We start from the raw sequence: 12,649 nt of genomic DNA, 5'->3' as shown, positions 1-12,649 counted from the left end.
ATAAGAGTTCCCACACACCGACTTCCGGGTTGAACTAATTACACAAACGGCACATTCTGATGCTCTCCTTTGTTTTAGCGCGAAACTTTGCCTCTCTCCCTGCCCTGGGAGCAGCATCACACTGCTTCTCATCCTGTGCCATCTCACGCTTCCAGCTGGTTTGGGGGTCGGGCTCGGAGAGGGTGAACCAGTGGGCCTGTGGGGCCTCGCCTGGCTGGTCCAAGGGCCCCAGGCCTCGGGCTTTAAGGGGCCTTGCCTGTCACTGTGAGCCTGTCTCTGCTACTTCTCTGGATTCCGTGTGGCCCTGTCCCGAGTGGCCCAGGAGATGTGTCCTTGGTTCAGTCCTCTCTGTGACGCTCAGTGCATGCCCAGACGTGGCACGAGGTGGGTGCCGTCGGTAGTCCCTGTCGCGGTCACGATCCTGACTTCCCAACTGTTCTTGCCATTGCAGTGGACTAAAGAGGATGGGCATAGAACCTCCACCTCTGCTGTCCCTAACCTGTTTGTTCCATTGAACACGAACCCCAAGGAGGTCCAGGAGATGAGGAACAAGGTGCGTACAGACCCCGGGTGCTGGACGTGGGGGAGGGTGGGTGCTGCTGCTCTGCTGTGGCTGGCTTGTGGCTAGATGGGAGTTGCAGAGCCTGGCGGTGGCCAGGGCAATGGACTGGCCCCTCAGGGCTCCTTCCGAGAGCTGAGCGCTGGGCTTGGTGTGTTAGAACATGGCTCGTCAGTGTCGACAGGCCATGGAGCCTGGGCCAAGTCCATGTCTCCCCAGTTAAGCTGCATTTCGGCAGGTGTGTCCGCTGAAACTGTCTCCAATGGGTGTGAGGAGCCAGGAATGAATGGCCCCTCCATCCCTGACCCACTGGCCCTTGAGCAGCTCACTCCAGTAGCTTTAGGCAGGCTCGGGGACCACCCAGGATGTGCCCTGTGTCATGCCTGCTGGGGCTGGCGAGTGCCGCCAGCTGGGGGCCCAGCTGTGTGCCATGCAGCCCAGGACACTCGCGCCTCCTCTCTACTGTTGACCTGTGTTTCTTCATTCCCAGATCCGAGAGCAAAACTTACAGGACATCAAGACAGCTGGCCCTCAGTCCCAGGTCTTGTGTGGCGTGCTGATGGACAGGAGCCTTGTCCAGGTGAGGGCTCGTTGTCTCTCTGGCAGTGGTGGGTAGTGAGGCTGTGGCTGGCTGTCCCAGAGGTGCTCTTAGATGGGGAGCAAATGCCCGGAGCAGGTAAGTGTTCAGGCGGTCGGTGTGTGCACAGCACCTTCCTCAGGAGGAGGAAGCCAGCCACTGTGCCCTGAACTCGCCGAGCACGGCATGCAAGGGTGTTGCCTCGTGGTGCATGCGGGCGGGCGGGCGGGGCTTGGCTCTTGCTTCGGGGCCTGGCGTGCCCCTGGTTCCAGTGCAGTGCTGTGCCAGGCACGCCTGGGGTGGGCTTCATGAACTCTGCCCTGGTACACATCGCTGTGTGCGCACAGGGCCACCCTGGAACGTGGCCCAGGTCACACATAGTTCCGGACAGGGCTGTCCTTGGTGGCACCCGGAAGGTGATTGTGTGAGTAGTTATCTCTGAAGGTGAACACACCACACTGTGCCAGGGCACCTCCGACGTCGCGGTGCTGGAGTGGCCAGTGCTGGTCTCTGTCCGGTGTGTGCACGCGGCGCTGTGCTGCCGCGGCCGCCCCACTGCATGCTGGCTCCTGGCTCCGCGCTGCGCCCTGCTTGCTGCCCGAGGCCGGGCCGGTGCGCGCTGACCACTGAGTTTGCCGTTGCAGGATGCGCCCCTCTCTGACTGTACGGAGACCATCGAAGGGCTCCCACTCACAGAGCAGACTGTTAGCCCCGCTAGACCTCTCTCTGTTAGAAAGGTACTCACCTCCCCTCGGCCCGAGACTCCTCGCTGCTCCCTGCTCCCCCTCTGCTGGCCCGACCCCTTCCCTCACCAGGCGACCTGTGTGCCATGTGCGGGCTCTGTAGGAGGCGCCGTCCTGCCCCTCCCTCTTTGTCACCACTCAGCTTTCGGCTCTTCTGTCATGGCTGAGAATGATCGGTGTGGTCACGGGCGGCATGTGCCAAGTCCGTGTGTGCCTTGGGCTGGTGCAGTTTCCTGGGACTGCCGATGGCTGGAGCCAGTGTGGTGTAGCAGTGGCTAAATGTCACCTGCAGCGCCAGCAACCCAGATGGGTGCCAGTTGGAATCCTGGCAGCTCTGCTTCCCCTCCAGTTCTCTGCTGGTGCACCTGGGGAAGGGTGGCCCAAGGGCTTGAGGCCCTGCTACTCACATGGGGGACCAGGATGGAGCTGATGGCTTCTGGCCTTGGCTTGGTCCAGCCCCAGTTGTTGTGCCCATCTGGGACGGGACCCAGCAGATGGAAGATCCATTTTTCCCTCGTACCCTTCCCCATCCCTTCCTCCATCCCTCTCTCCTTCTCTGTTTTTCTGTCACTCTGAATGAACGATCCTCAAGTGCACATGCGTGGGGCTGTGACAGCTTTGACATGGCAGTCAGGGGTCATAGCACTGAAAGAGAAGTGGACAATGAGGTGGGGTCTGTCTGCTCTGGCTTCCACAGAGCACAGGCTGGAGAGGCACCCTGGGGTGCTGTGGTATGGTCCTGGTCACTGGGCCTCTGCGCCCACACTGGGCACCTGGATGCAGTTTCTGGCTCCTAATTTTAGCCCCAGCCCAACCCCAAGCGTTGCAGACATTGGAGGAGTGAACTAAGGAGCGGCAACAGTCTACTCTGCCTGTCTCTCAAATAACTAAAGAAATAAAAACTAAACCTGTAGATAAAATGTTTAATGCTACAGAGAGAAAAGACTTAGGATTTATTTTTTAAAATATTGTTTATTTGGAAGGCAGATTAATAGAGGGACAGACAGAGAGCTTCTGTCCACTGGTTCACTCCCCGAGTGTCTTCAACAGCCAGGAGCCAGGAGCTCCTTCCTGGTCTTCCATGTGGGTGTAGGGCCCAGGGTGCTGAGCCATCTTCCCATTGCTTGCCCAAGTGTGATAGCACAGAACCAGAGTGGAAGTCGGACACCCATAGGGGTCCTGCTAGCATCATACTGCAGCTATAGCCCACCAAAATCTTAAACTCCAAACTGTAATCTGTGTGTATGCTTATAGACTGCAGAACGGGGAAAGCCGTGTGTGGGATGGCATGCCCTGGCGTGGGGAGCCTGCCCAGAGCTCAGCGTCCAGGGTGGCTGGTCCCTGACCGCACGACCAGTCCCAGCTTTGGTGCTTGCCCTCTGCTCCCAGGCTGTCTCTGGGGGTGGTCTGCGGCGGGGGGGTGAGGGGGGGCTGGGCATCCCTAGGGGTGCAGCATCACCGGGCAGGGAGCAGGCTCTCAGCGGACTGTGTGTGTGTCTGTGTGTTCGCCCAGCCAGTGAAGGAACTGTGTGTGAGGGAGGCGGAGGTCGGCCTCTCCGCACTGCACATTCCAGCCAGGAAGCCGTCTGCCCATGATCTCTTCTGGGCAGCCCTTAGTGTGGGGACACAGTCTGCCATGCATTGGGCAGGAAGCAGCTGGCCCACTCTGTGCCAGGATGCCGTCTGGGCCTGTTGGTCACGCAGTGACTGCTTGCCCACTTCCCACAGTGCCCATTACCGGGGGTATCCCCTGCCACGGGTGGCAGAGTACCCAACTGTGTGCTGCCCCCGGCCCTCACTCTGGCTGCAACTGTTGGCCCCTGTGCTGTGTTCCCTCCGGGTCTGCAACCCCCCTGCACATCTCAGTGCTGGCTTGGCCACGCCACATGACTTCAACAGGTGGAGACGAGGATGTGAGTCTAGAGCTAGGGGCAAGGCCGTGCAGCCTGCTATGCACACGGAGCAGGCAGGCTACACCCCTCGCCCCCCTCGACACCAGGTGCCCACGAGGAGCGCCTTGCACGTGTGGACCTAGCACCACCATATGTGTCCTCTCTCCTGAGGCACATACATCCACATGTGGCCAGCTGTGGGTCATCCTGCATTCTTATCCCACGCTGCCTCCCTGAGGGGTCCCCCCTGACACAGTGGCCGGGAGGGAGCAGCTTGTGGGCTGACTGGGCTGGTCAGCTGCTCTTGAAGCTCCTCCAGGCAGGGACACTTTGTCCCAGCAGTTTTCGGATGGGCTGCAGCAGCCTGGCCCTCGGCTGTGTGTGCTTAGGGGTGTGGACAGGGCCACTGACTGGCAGGAAGGTTGAGGTGCAGGGGCACCGTGCTGCCCTGTGATGGGCAGTGGCAGCTGAGGCTGAGCTTGGGCCCCAGGGCTGGCAGGCAAGGCAGAGCTGCTTCTGCGTGGGGGCCACATCCAGAGGAGCTCCCCGTGTCTGCATGGGTTCAGAGGCCCCTCTGCCCCGCTGGCGGCGGGCCCTCACACAGCCCAGTGCACTGACCGCCTGCCCAGCAGCTCTGTCATCTTGCATCTTGTGTGTTGGGTTGTTTCTGCATACCATCATCCAGTTCTGTGTGGAGTGCCAGCTCACTGAGCATCCCTGCCCTCAGCGCATCAGGCAAGTGCTGGCGGCTGCCCACGGACACCTCACGACCTGCTCAGCCCCGTCTCCCACACCCTGACAAGCACTGCGTCCCGAGCACAGATGCTGTAGGGGTGCTGGGAGAGGGAACCCCCACCCGGAAGTGGCTGAGCTCCCCCTGCCAGGGTGCGCTCCACAGCAGACCCTTCCACACCCTCTGTCCTGGAGGCTGCAGGTCAGCCGGGCCTCAGGCTTCTGGCTGTGGCCCTCAGGGTCCGCCTGCAGCCTGCTCGGGGTCAGGGACAGCCCTGATGGCCAGGCTCCTGCTGACCAGGCGACTTTCTCATCCTCAGGGGGAGCTGGTGACAGCCTCCAAGGCCATTATCGAGAAGGAGTACCAGCCCCACGTCATCGTGAGCACCACAGGCCCCAACCCCTTCAACGCGCTCACGGACCGTGAGCTGGAGGAGTACCGCAAGGAGGTGGAGCGCAAGCAGAAGGGCTGCTCGGGAGGTGAGCGGACCAGCGCCAGGGCTTCACACCGTCCACATCCCAGCCTCTCCCCCGTGAGGACACAGCGCAGGGCGGCACTGGCCGGTCAAGGCTCGTCCTGCATTCTTATCACAAGATGTCAGGTGTGGGCATGCCCAGAGGGCAGCTGGGTGCAGGCGTACTGGCCACCCTCCCTGTGGGTGTCTACACGGCCCCGTCCGAGCACCCACAGAAGAGCCTGCCGCAGGGGCTGCGTGTGGCATCTCTGTAAGGTTCATGGGTTAAGGCTGTGTGTGGGCATGCTGCAAGGTGGGCCTGGCCACGGCACGAAGCAGGCAAGGCTGGGCAGGAGTCCAGATCAACAGGGCTCTGTGTGCCCCCTGGGGCAGGCCTGTGGCGTGTACACCTGAGCACACGGAGGGCTCCTGGCAAGGCTGGTGCCATCTGGAGAGGGCAGGAGGCTCCCTAGCTCAGGGCTGGCAAGCAGATGCAGGCTGCACAGGACATCTCTGGTGAACATCACACCTTTGCCCTGAGCTCCAGGAAAGCCTGAGCAGAGAGTCCTGATGGGTGACCACACTGTGTCCAAAGGCCACGGGTTGGACTGCCCAAGGACCACCCACAGTGACCGTGGGCCTCCTGGGCCTGACTACAACTGTGTGGAGTTGGGTGCTTGCCTTCAGCCTCCTTGGGACTCTACCCAGGAGACTCTGCCCTGTCCCAGTGGCCCTTGGCCCCGGGCAGCCATGGGCAGCAGTTTCTTGTCAGGGGCCAGGTGGACGTGTGAGACATCCGCCGTGGGCCATGCTGGTGCTCGGCTGACGGAGGAGTCTGCGCTGCAGCCACACCCTGACCGCCTGCCCAGGGCCTTGTCCTGTGTGAGGCCATGTGTGCAGCTGTTACCCACTGGAGCTGGACGTGGGGGCTGAGGCCCTGGGGACCCCAGAGAGGACTGTGTGGGCTCCAGGCCCCACTGTCCTGCCATGAGGACCCTGGCTGGCCAGGGAGTCCTCTCCTTGGGAGGCCTGGGTGGTAGCACAGCAGACAGGAGCTTCTGCTGCCGGAAGGAGGGTTGCAGGGGGTGCTGACTCCGATGGCTCCATGGGGCCCAGGCCCCTGCACTTGCTCCCCTAGTCTGCAACCCCAGGTTTGAGGGACGCCGGATGCCACCTCCCCCTGCGAAGGGCAGGCCGCCCAGGCAGCTCTTCACCAGGGGCAGACACTGCTTTTTGATCCAGTTGATTGTCTTCCCAAGAGCTGGGGGGGCAGAGTGCCAGGGCTCACTTCCTTGCCCTTGCTGTGTGTGTGCCCAGACAACCTGGAGGAGACCAGGGAGCCGGAGGAAACATGCCCTCCCGACCAGGCTGTGCCCCCCCACACGCCCCCCAGCACCCCCGTCAAGCTTGAAGAAGGTGAGCGCTGTGGGGAGGGGGACCCTGAAGGAGCGGGAGGGCCCCCCAGCCGGCTGGGTCGGGGCTGGCGGGGCGTGGTGGGGGCAAGCTCTGGGGTGTGATGTCAGCGTCGCCCGTTGGCTGCCCTGTCGTCTGGAGTGACTTGGCGTGCACCCCTGCCTGTCCCTGGTCTGTGTCCACCCCTGGCCCGGCCTCCTCTGTCCTGGTGGCCGTGACGACCGCACACACCTCTCCTGTGCTTCTCTCTCCCTGTGCTGCTTGCGAGCAGGAGGCGGACGCGCTAGGGAGTACCTGCTGCCCTAGTAAGTACCGCGCTCCGCTCCCCTGCCGTGTCCTGTCTTCTGTCCCTCAGACACAGCTGCACCTGCCCTGGGGAGGGCCTCCTGCGAGCGCGGGTGGGGCGGCTCAGAGCCGGCTCTGTAGCTGGCAGCACCTCACGTCACACTGGGGCTTGGATTAGAGACCCGCAGGGATGTGGGTACCATTAGCAGACGTGACACCTGCCCACACCCTCCCAGCAGCCGGAGTCTCTGCCCTGGAGCCTCAGCAGGGGAGGCCCTAGTCCCAGGCCCCCACGGCCACAGAACCTGCGTGGGTCGGGTCCTGGGCCGAGGCCACTCCCGCCCCGATGCTGAGCACTGGCGTTCCCGGGGTCTCCCTGCAGGCCACCCTGTGCTGCTTTTCCAGGGAGCCCCCTCAGCCCTCCTCAGTCAAGTTGTGAAGTTGCTGTGTGTGCACCCAGTGCCTGCCACGCAGGCTACCTCTTGGGCCTCTGTCAGCCTGTTTGCTTCCTGTCTTTGGTTGTTGGCCCGCCTTGGGGCCGTGCTGCCTGGTGTTGGGGATCCAGACTCGGGTTGGTTTGAGAAGGCCTCACACTCCAGTGCTGGGCATAGCGTCCCCAGCACCTGCTGTGAGGTCAGCAGAACCTGGAGTGACTCTGCCCCCACCCAATCCCCCAGACGCCCCGCAGGAGCCTGTGTCACCCACAGGAGATGACAGTGAGGCCACCACCCTGCGGCCCACGCTCCCCGACCTGTCCCCCGACGAGCCTGAGCCTGCAGCAGTGCCAGCAAAAGAGGAGGAAGAGGCAATCCAGCACCCCCCAGGCCCCCCCCAGCTCCCTGCAGAGACCACCCCAGAGGCAGACCCAGGGCCCACAGCTGAAGAGGCCGCCTCCGCCGGCAGCGAGGCTGTGGCCCCCGGGGACCCTGGCAGCGACGGGTCTCCTGGCAAGTCTCCCTCCAAGAAGAAGAAGAAGTTCCGTACCCCGTCCTTCCTGAAGAAGAGCAAGAAGAAGGGCGACCCCTGAGGCCGCAGTGTGCCCAGCGCCCCTCCAGCTGACCCCCGCTCGGTGCCCTCAGCTTCCACCGCACCTGCTCCGTGTCGTGTGTCACTCCTGCCCACGGCCTCGGTCCTACGGGCCACTCGCATGCCTGCCCACGGCCTCGGGCACCGCGGCTGCCCTGAGCTGGGGCTGGACGCCGTCCCCCCAGTGCAACGCTATGCATGGTCTGACCCATCACCCCGACCAGGGTCTGGAGCGTCACTTGGGGCCCCTGCACGGGAAGGGGCGGGAGGGTCCTTTCTCGCACCTTCCTGCTGGGTTGCAGTGAGGCCTCTGGCCGTGGACACGGACGGGCTGCTGCTGCTTTAGCCCCTGCCTGGCAGGGCTGCTCCCCACAGTGGCCCGAACGACAGTGCTGGGGTGTGCTCTGAAGCAGTGCTCGGGGGACCCGCACCGGGGTGCTGCCTGGTGCTGGCTTGGGGAGCCCCAGGAGGCGCTCCGGGTAGAGCTGGCGCCAGCGGGTGGGCCTGCTGGGTGGTCCTGCCCTGTCTGCCCACCCCCAGGACTGCCCTCAGCCCTGTTCCTTCTTGGCCCCACGTATGCAATGACTTCTTTCCACTTTTGTAGTTGACACCTTTGTATTACCACACCACACAGCCGCACACAGGGACCGGCTCTGCGCAGGCTGGGGGCCTGGCTTCACTGTATTGTTTTACTCACAAATAAAACTCTTTAACCAGTGTCCCTGTCCCGGCCGGGAGCAGGTTTATACTTCCTCGTTCCCTCAGCAAAGGCTGCCGCAGAGGCGGGCATGGGCGGCAGAGGCGGGCATGGGCGGCGTGCGCTTGGCCAGGAGCAGGTGAAGAGGCGCGGTGGCAGCTGGCCCAGGGCCTCGGGTCACCAAGCCCATGCGAGCCTGGCTCAGCGAGGGCACGACCACCTCAGGGAGCTGTCAGACCCGAACCTGGGTGGGGGCAGAGTCGGGGTGAGCCCCCTGGGTGGGGAGAGCTTGGGGGGCTACTCGGCCTTGGTCTGCGCCCGGTGCTGCAGCTTCCACAGGAGGGTGAGGGGGAGCAGGAACAGCCCCGAGGACAGGGTGAAGCAGGCCCGGGCGCCCGCCAGCCAGTACACTGTGGAGAGAAGCCCGGCGCTGGCACCGCCCAGGGATGCAGGGCCTGGCCACCCCTTGGCCTGTGACCCGAGGGGCGGCCCCACCCCTCACCTGAGGCAGCCGCCATGGGTCCTGCTGCCCTGGCCAGGGCCCCCAGGCTCCGCAACGTGCCCATGACCGTGCCCTTCTGTGCCGGCGAGCCTGGGTGAAAGACCCGGTCAGCTGCCACCCTGCCACCAGGGCCACCGCGAGGGGAAGGGCACTCACCGTAGCCGGCCACCGCTGAGGACAGGCAGGGGACCACGACGGCGGCAGCTGGACGAGAGGAGACGGGTCAGCTTGGGACGAGGCCTGGGGGCGCCCCGCCCCGCCCCTCCCGGCGCTCACCGAAGGAGTAGAGCAGCAGCCCCAGGCCCAGCGCGGGCAGCGAGCGCCCCCAGCCGATGAGGAGGAAGGCGGGTACCAGCAGCAGGATGGCCTGCGGGCAGGGTCAGCCTCAGGGCCACTGCCGGCTCCCCACCCCCAGCCCCGCTTCGGGGGACCTACCTGCTTCACTGCCCCCACTTCCCTGCCAGGGCCGAGGCGGCGCACGTAGGTGCCCTGGACAGCGGCCATGGTGAGGCCGATGAAGAGAAACATCTTGCCCTGCTGTAGGCTGGGGGGCGGTGGGAGGGGCGTCAGCATCCTCGGGGCGGGGCCAGGGGCGGTGGGAGGGGCGTCGGGATCCTCGGGGCGGGGCCAGGGGCGGTGGGAGGGGCGTCGCGTCCTCGGGGGCGGTGGGAGGGGCATCAGCATCCCCGGGGCGGTGGGAGGGGCGTAGGGATCCTCGGGGCGGTGGGAGGGGCGTCAGCATCCCCGGGGCGGGGCCAGGGGCGGTGGGAGGGGCGTCGGCATCCCCGGGGTGGTGGGAGGGGCGTCGGAAGCCTAGGGGCGGGACCGGGGGCGGGGCCGGGGGACGCCCCACCTGCTGAACTGGAAGCGCTGGTGGACCAGGAAGCCAAGCGTGAACTCCAGGCCGGAGAAGAGAAAGAGGTAGAGGAAGTAGACCAGGCCCAGGCGGCGCAGGCTGCCGAGTCCTAGGGACGGGCGCACACTGTGAGGCTGGCTGGTGCGCGGCCCAGGCGGGGCAGGGCGCGAGTCTGGAGAGCCCGGGCCGCTCACCGTCTCCCGCAGCCAGGGCTGGACCAGCAGCGGTCACGGAGGAGAAGCGCAGGAGGGCTGGCGGGCTGAGCAGGTCCAGGGCGGCACGGAAGCCAGGGGCGATGGAGGGCGCCTGTGGGGAAGTGAGAGGGGCATGCCAGGCTGCGGGGCTGCCAGCAGAAGGCAGCCTGCGGACCCCACACCGGCCCATCAGTGCCCTTGCCTGGCCCTACCCGCTTCTCAGGGGGCAGCGTCTCTGGCAGGAAACAGAAGAGGAACAGCAGGTCGCAGACAGCCAACAGCAGGCTGACCCAGGGCGCAGACTCCAGGGCCAGGCAGGCCCCAAGCATGGGCCCCAGCGTGAAGGCCAGGGAGAAGGCCACGCCGATGACCGCCTGCTGGAGGGAGCCAACTGAGCTGCTGCAGGGAGAGTCTCGGGCCCGCCCAGCCCTGCGTGCTCACCATGCCCTGGCTGCGGGCCTGGGGCGAGTCCAGGTCAGCGACGATGGCCGTGGAGAGGCTGACGTTGCCTTTGCTCACACCCCCGATGGCCCTGGAGGCCAGGAAGGCAGTGAAGCTCCGAGAGGTGGCCCACACTGCGTAGGAGGTGGCCAGGCCCGTCTGTTGGGGCAGGTGGGGTCCCCTGAGGCTGGCAGCCAGGTAACTGAACAACCTCGGACCCTGCCCTGGGGTCCCCAGTGACCTCTCCCCGCTGGTTCTGCAATGCCCCCTCCCCAGGGTGTTGGCCACCATGGCCACGCGGCTTAGGACCCACCAGGGACAGCAGCATCACCAGGCGCCGCCCCAGGCAGTCGGACAAGGCCCCAGTGAGCGGCGCCGACAGGAACTGCAGCAGGGAGAAGGCCGAGCCGATCAGACCTGGGGACAGAGAGGCCCTTAACAGTGTCCCCAGGCCCCAGCCCCGAGGGCCACTCCCCTCCCAGGCCTCACCCCCAAACAGGACGCTGTGGTAGCGCTTCTCGGCCGGCATCCCAATGGCCGTGGCGAGCCAGTCCACGCCGCGCTGCCAGGCGCCATAGAGTGGGTCCTGTGGAGCAGGACAGCGCGCTGGGGACGTCCGCGGGGTTCGCGGGTGCGTGGGGGGCTCGGGGCGTGCGGGGTGGGGCGCTCACTTGGGCGCGGCCGTGGCTCTCCAGCAGCCCAGGCAGCAGGGGCAGCAGCAGCGTGAAGGCCGTAAGGTCCAGCAAGAGGCCGAGGAAGACCACGGTGAGCACGCGGCGCCGGGGCGCGGGCTGAGGCCGGATGGGCGGGCGCGGGGCGCAGCCGCCGTCCCCTCCCCACCTCATGGCGGGCAGCTCGGACCTGGGGGGGAGCGTGGCGCGGACCGTGAGGCCACCCCCAGGGGTCTCCCTCCCGCGGGGGCAACCGCGCCCCTCTCACGCCCCGCTCTGCTGGAGAGCCGGGCGGGAAACTCGGCCCGGACGTTGCGCAAGAAACCGCGGCCGGGTTGAGGTCCCGCACCTCGCGCAAAGCGGCAGGTGGGGAACCGAGGCGCGGGGGTGCGCGGGCGATCCCAGCGCCTGGAGAACCAGACCTTGGTCCTGGGCGCCTCACCTGCCCGCCCCGCGCTTGCAGAGGCGCCCACGGACCGGAACGCGCCGCAGACCCGCCCCGGAGGTGACGCCGGCCGGGCGGAGCGCTCGCCCGCCGCTCGGGGAAGCCGTCCCGGGAAGCCGCGGGCGCTGGGCCGGCCTCTGGCTCACGGAGCTTGCGGCACGCGGGGCTCGCCTGGACGGTAACGGGAGCCGTCCTTCCCGGGGCGCTTAGGTACCTGGTTCCCCGACCGCTCGGCGGGGGACCAGCGCGTGCAATGCCTGATCCCTGCGGCAGGTGCTGGCCATTCTGGTGCCAGCAGCCACAAGCCGGGAAGTGTCCCTGCAGTTTTTCTGAGAGCAGCGGGGCTGGCCTGGCTGCTGGGTCCGAGCAGTAGGTGTGGACGGCATGAAGGTGTGAAGAGAACAGCTCCCCTGCTTGGCAGGGCCCGGGGATGTCCCTGCAACCATCTGGCCGCGGTTCCACCTCCCTTTGCAAGCACACCCAGCCACCCTGCTTGGATCCTGTAATCTACTGAGGCCTTGCTGTTTGCCCCTGCGAGATGGTTTTACCAACCAATGTGAGTTTGGGAGTTACTGTTGCTGGTAACGTCTTGGTGAACGGGCCTTTAACAATGTGTGCTGTCTCGGCTGCTCTTATGGCCCTTGGGCTGGAAGAGCTCTAGAATGTACTGGGGCCTGGTGCGATAGCAGAGTGGTTAAAGTCCTCGTCTTGAACACACCGGGATCTCATGTGGGCGCCGGTTCTGGTCCAGGCGGCTCTGCTTCCCATCCAGCTCCCTGCCTGTGGCCTGGGAAAGCAGTGAGGACGGCCCAGGGCTTTGGGACCCTGCACCCGCGGGGGAGACCTGGAAGAGGTTCCTGGCTCCTGATTGGTTCAGCTCCGACCATTGCGCTCACTTGGGCAGTGAACCATCGACGGAAGATCTTCCTCTCTGTACAACTGCCTTTCCAATGAAAATAAATCAATCTGTACTAACATTGTAACTAGCTCAGGGTTTCCAAGCCCGCGGCTGTAGTGGCAATTTGTTTGTAGTTTTCCTGTTTCTTTCTCTCTTCTCCTCTGTGATGTTTCCTCCTCCAGCTGCTAAGTTGTGGAATGAGAATTGTAGGAGTGTGTTGCTGCTCAGTATGTGTTTACTGAGGAACTCCTGGCTGTGACGTC

The 12,649-nt window shown here is 65.0% G+C and overlaps 2 protein-coding genes across 12 annotated transcripts in view; one reads left to right on the top strand and one right to left on the bottom strand.

Moving 5' to 3' along the window:
* The window catches only part of ADD1 (adducin 1), a 73,261-nt gene extending 64,860 nt beyond the window's left edge, over positions 1–8,401 (top strand). For 5 of the 11 annotated variants that reach the window (XM_058670339.1, XM_058670335.1, XM_058670332.1 and 2 more), the window contains 6 exons: positions 452–553; positions 1,050–1,139; positions 1,781–1,873; positions 4,824–4,983; positions 6,276–6,374; positions 7,334–8,401. In XM_058670339.1, coding sequence (XP_058526322.1) covers positions 452–553; positions 1,050–1,139; positions 1,781–1,873; positions 4,824–4,983; positions 6,276–6,374; positions 7,334–7,683 — 894 coding nt within the window. In that variant the 3' untranslated portion in view covers positions 7,684–8,401. Of the gene's footprint in view, positions 1–451; positions 554–1,049; positions 1,140–1,780; positions 1,874–4,823; positions 4,984–6,275; positions 6,375–6,642; positions 6,678–7,333 lie in introns of those variants that run through there. The other 6 variants (XM_058670337.1, XM_058670336.1, XM_058670338.1 and 3 more) reach the window with 5 other exon arrangements.
* Positions 8,402–8,661: 260 nt separating this feature from the next.
* On the bottom strand, positions 8,662–11,311 carry MFSD10 (major facilitator superfamily domain containing 10). Its single transcript, XM_004579237.2, has 12 exons — positions 11,044–11,311; positions 10,862–10,958; positions 10,686–10,789; positions 10,373–10,531; positions 10,144–10,305; positions 9,932–10,043; positions 9,735–9,846; positions 9,317–9,425; positions 9,158–9,248; positions 9,038–9,085; positions 8,882–8,971; positions 8,662–8,789 (listed from the first exon to the last, which is right to left on the bottom strand). Exons 1-12 carry the CDS (start codon positions 11,215–11,217, stop codon positions 8,677–8,679), a joined length of 1,371 nt encoding a protein of 456 aa, XP_004579294.2. The 5' UTR covers positions 11,218–11,311; the 3' UTR covers positions 8,662–8,676.
* Positions 11,312–12,649: the final 1,338 nt, after the last annotated feature.

Source organism: Ochotona princeps, chromosome 11, assembly GCF_030435755.1.
Source record: "Ochotona princeps isolate mOchPri1 chromosome 11, mOchPri1.hap1, whole genome shotgun sequence".
Classification (NCBI taxonomy): domain Eukaryota; kingdom Metazoa; phylum Chordata; class Mammalia; order Lagomorpha; family Ochotonidae; genus Ochotona; species Ochotona princeps.
This window is presented reverse-complemented; position numbering and strand designations above follow the sequence as displayed.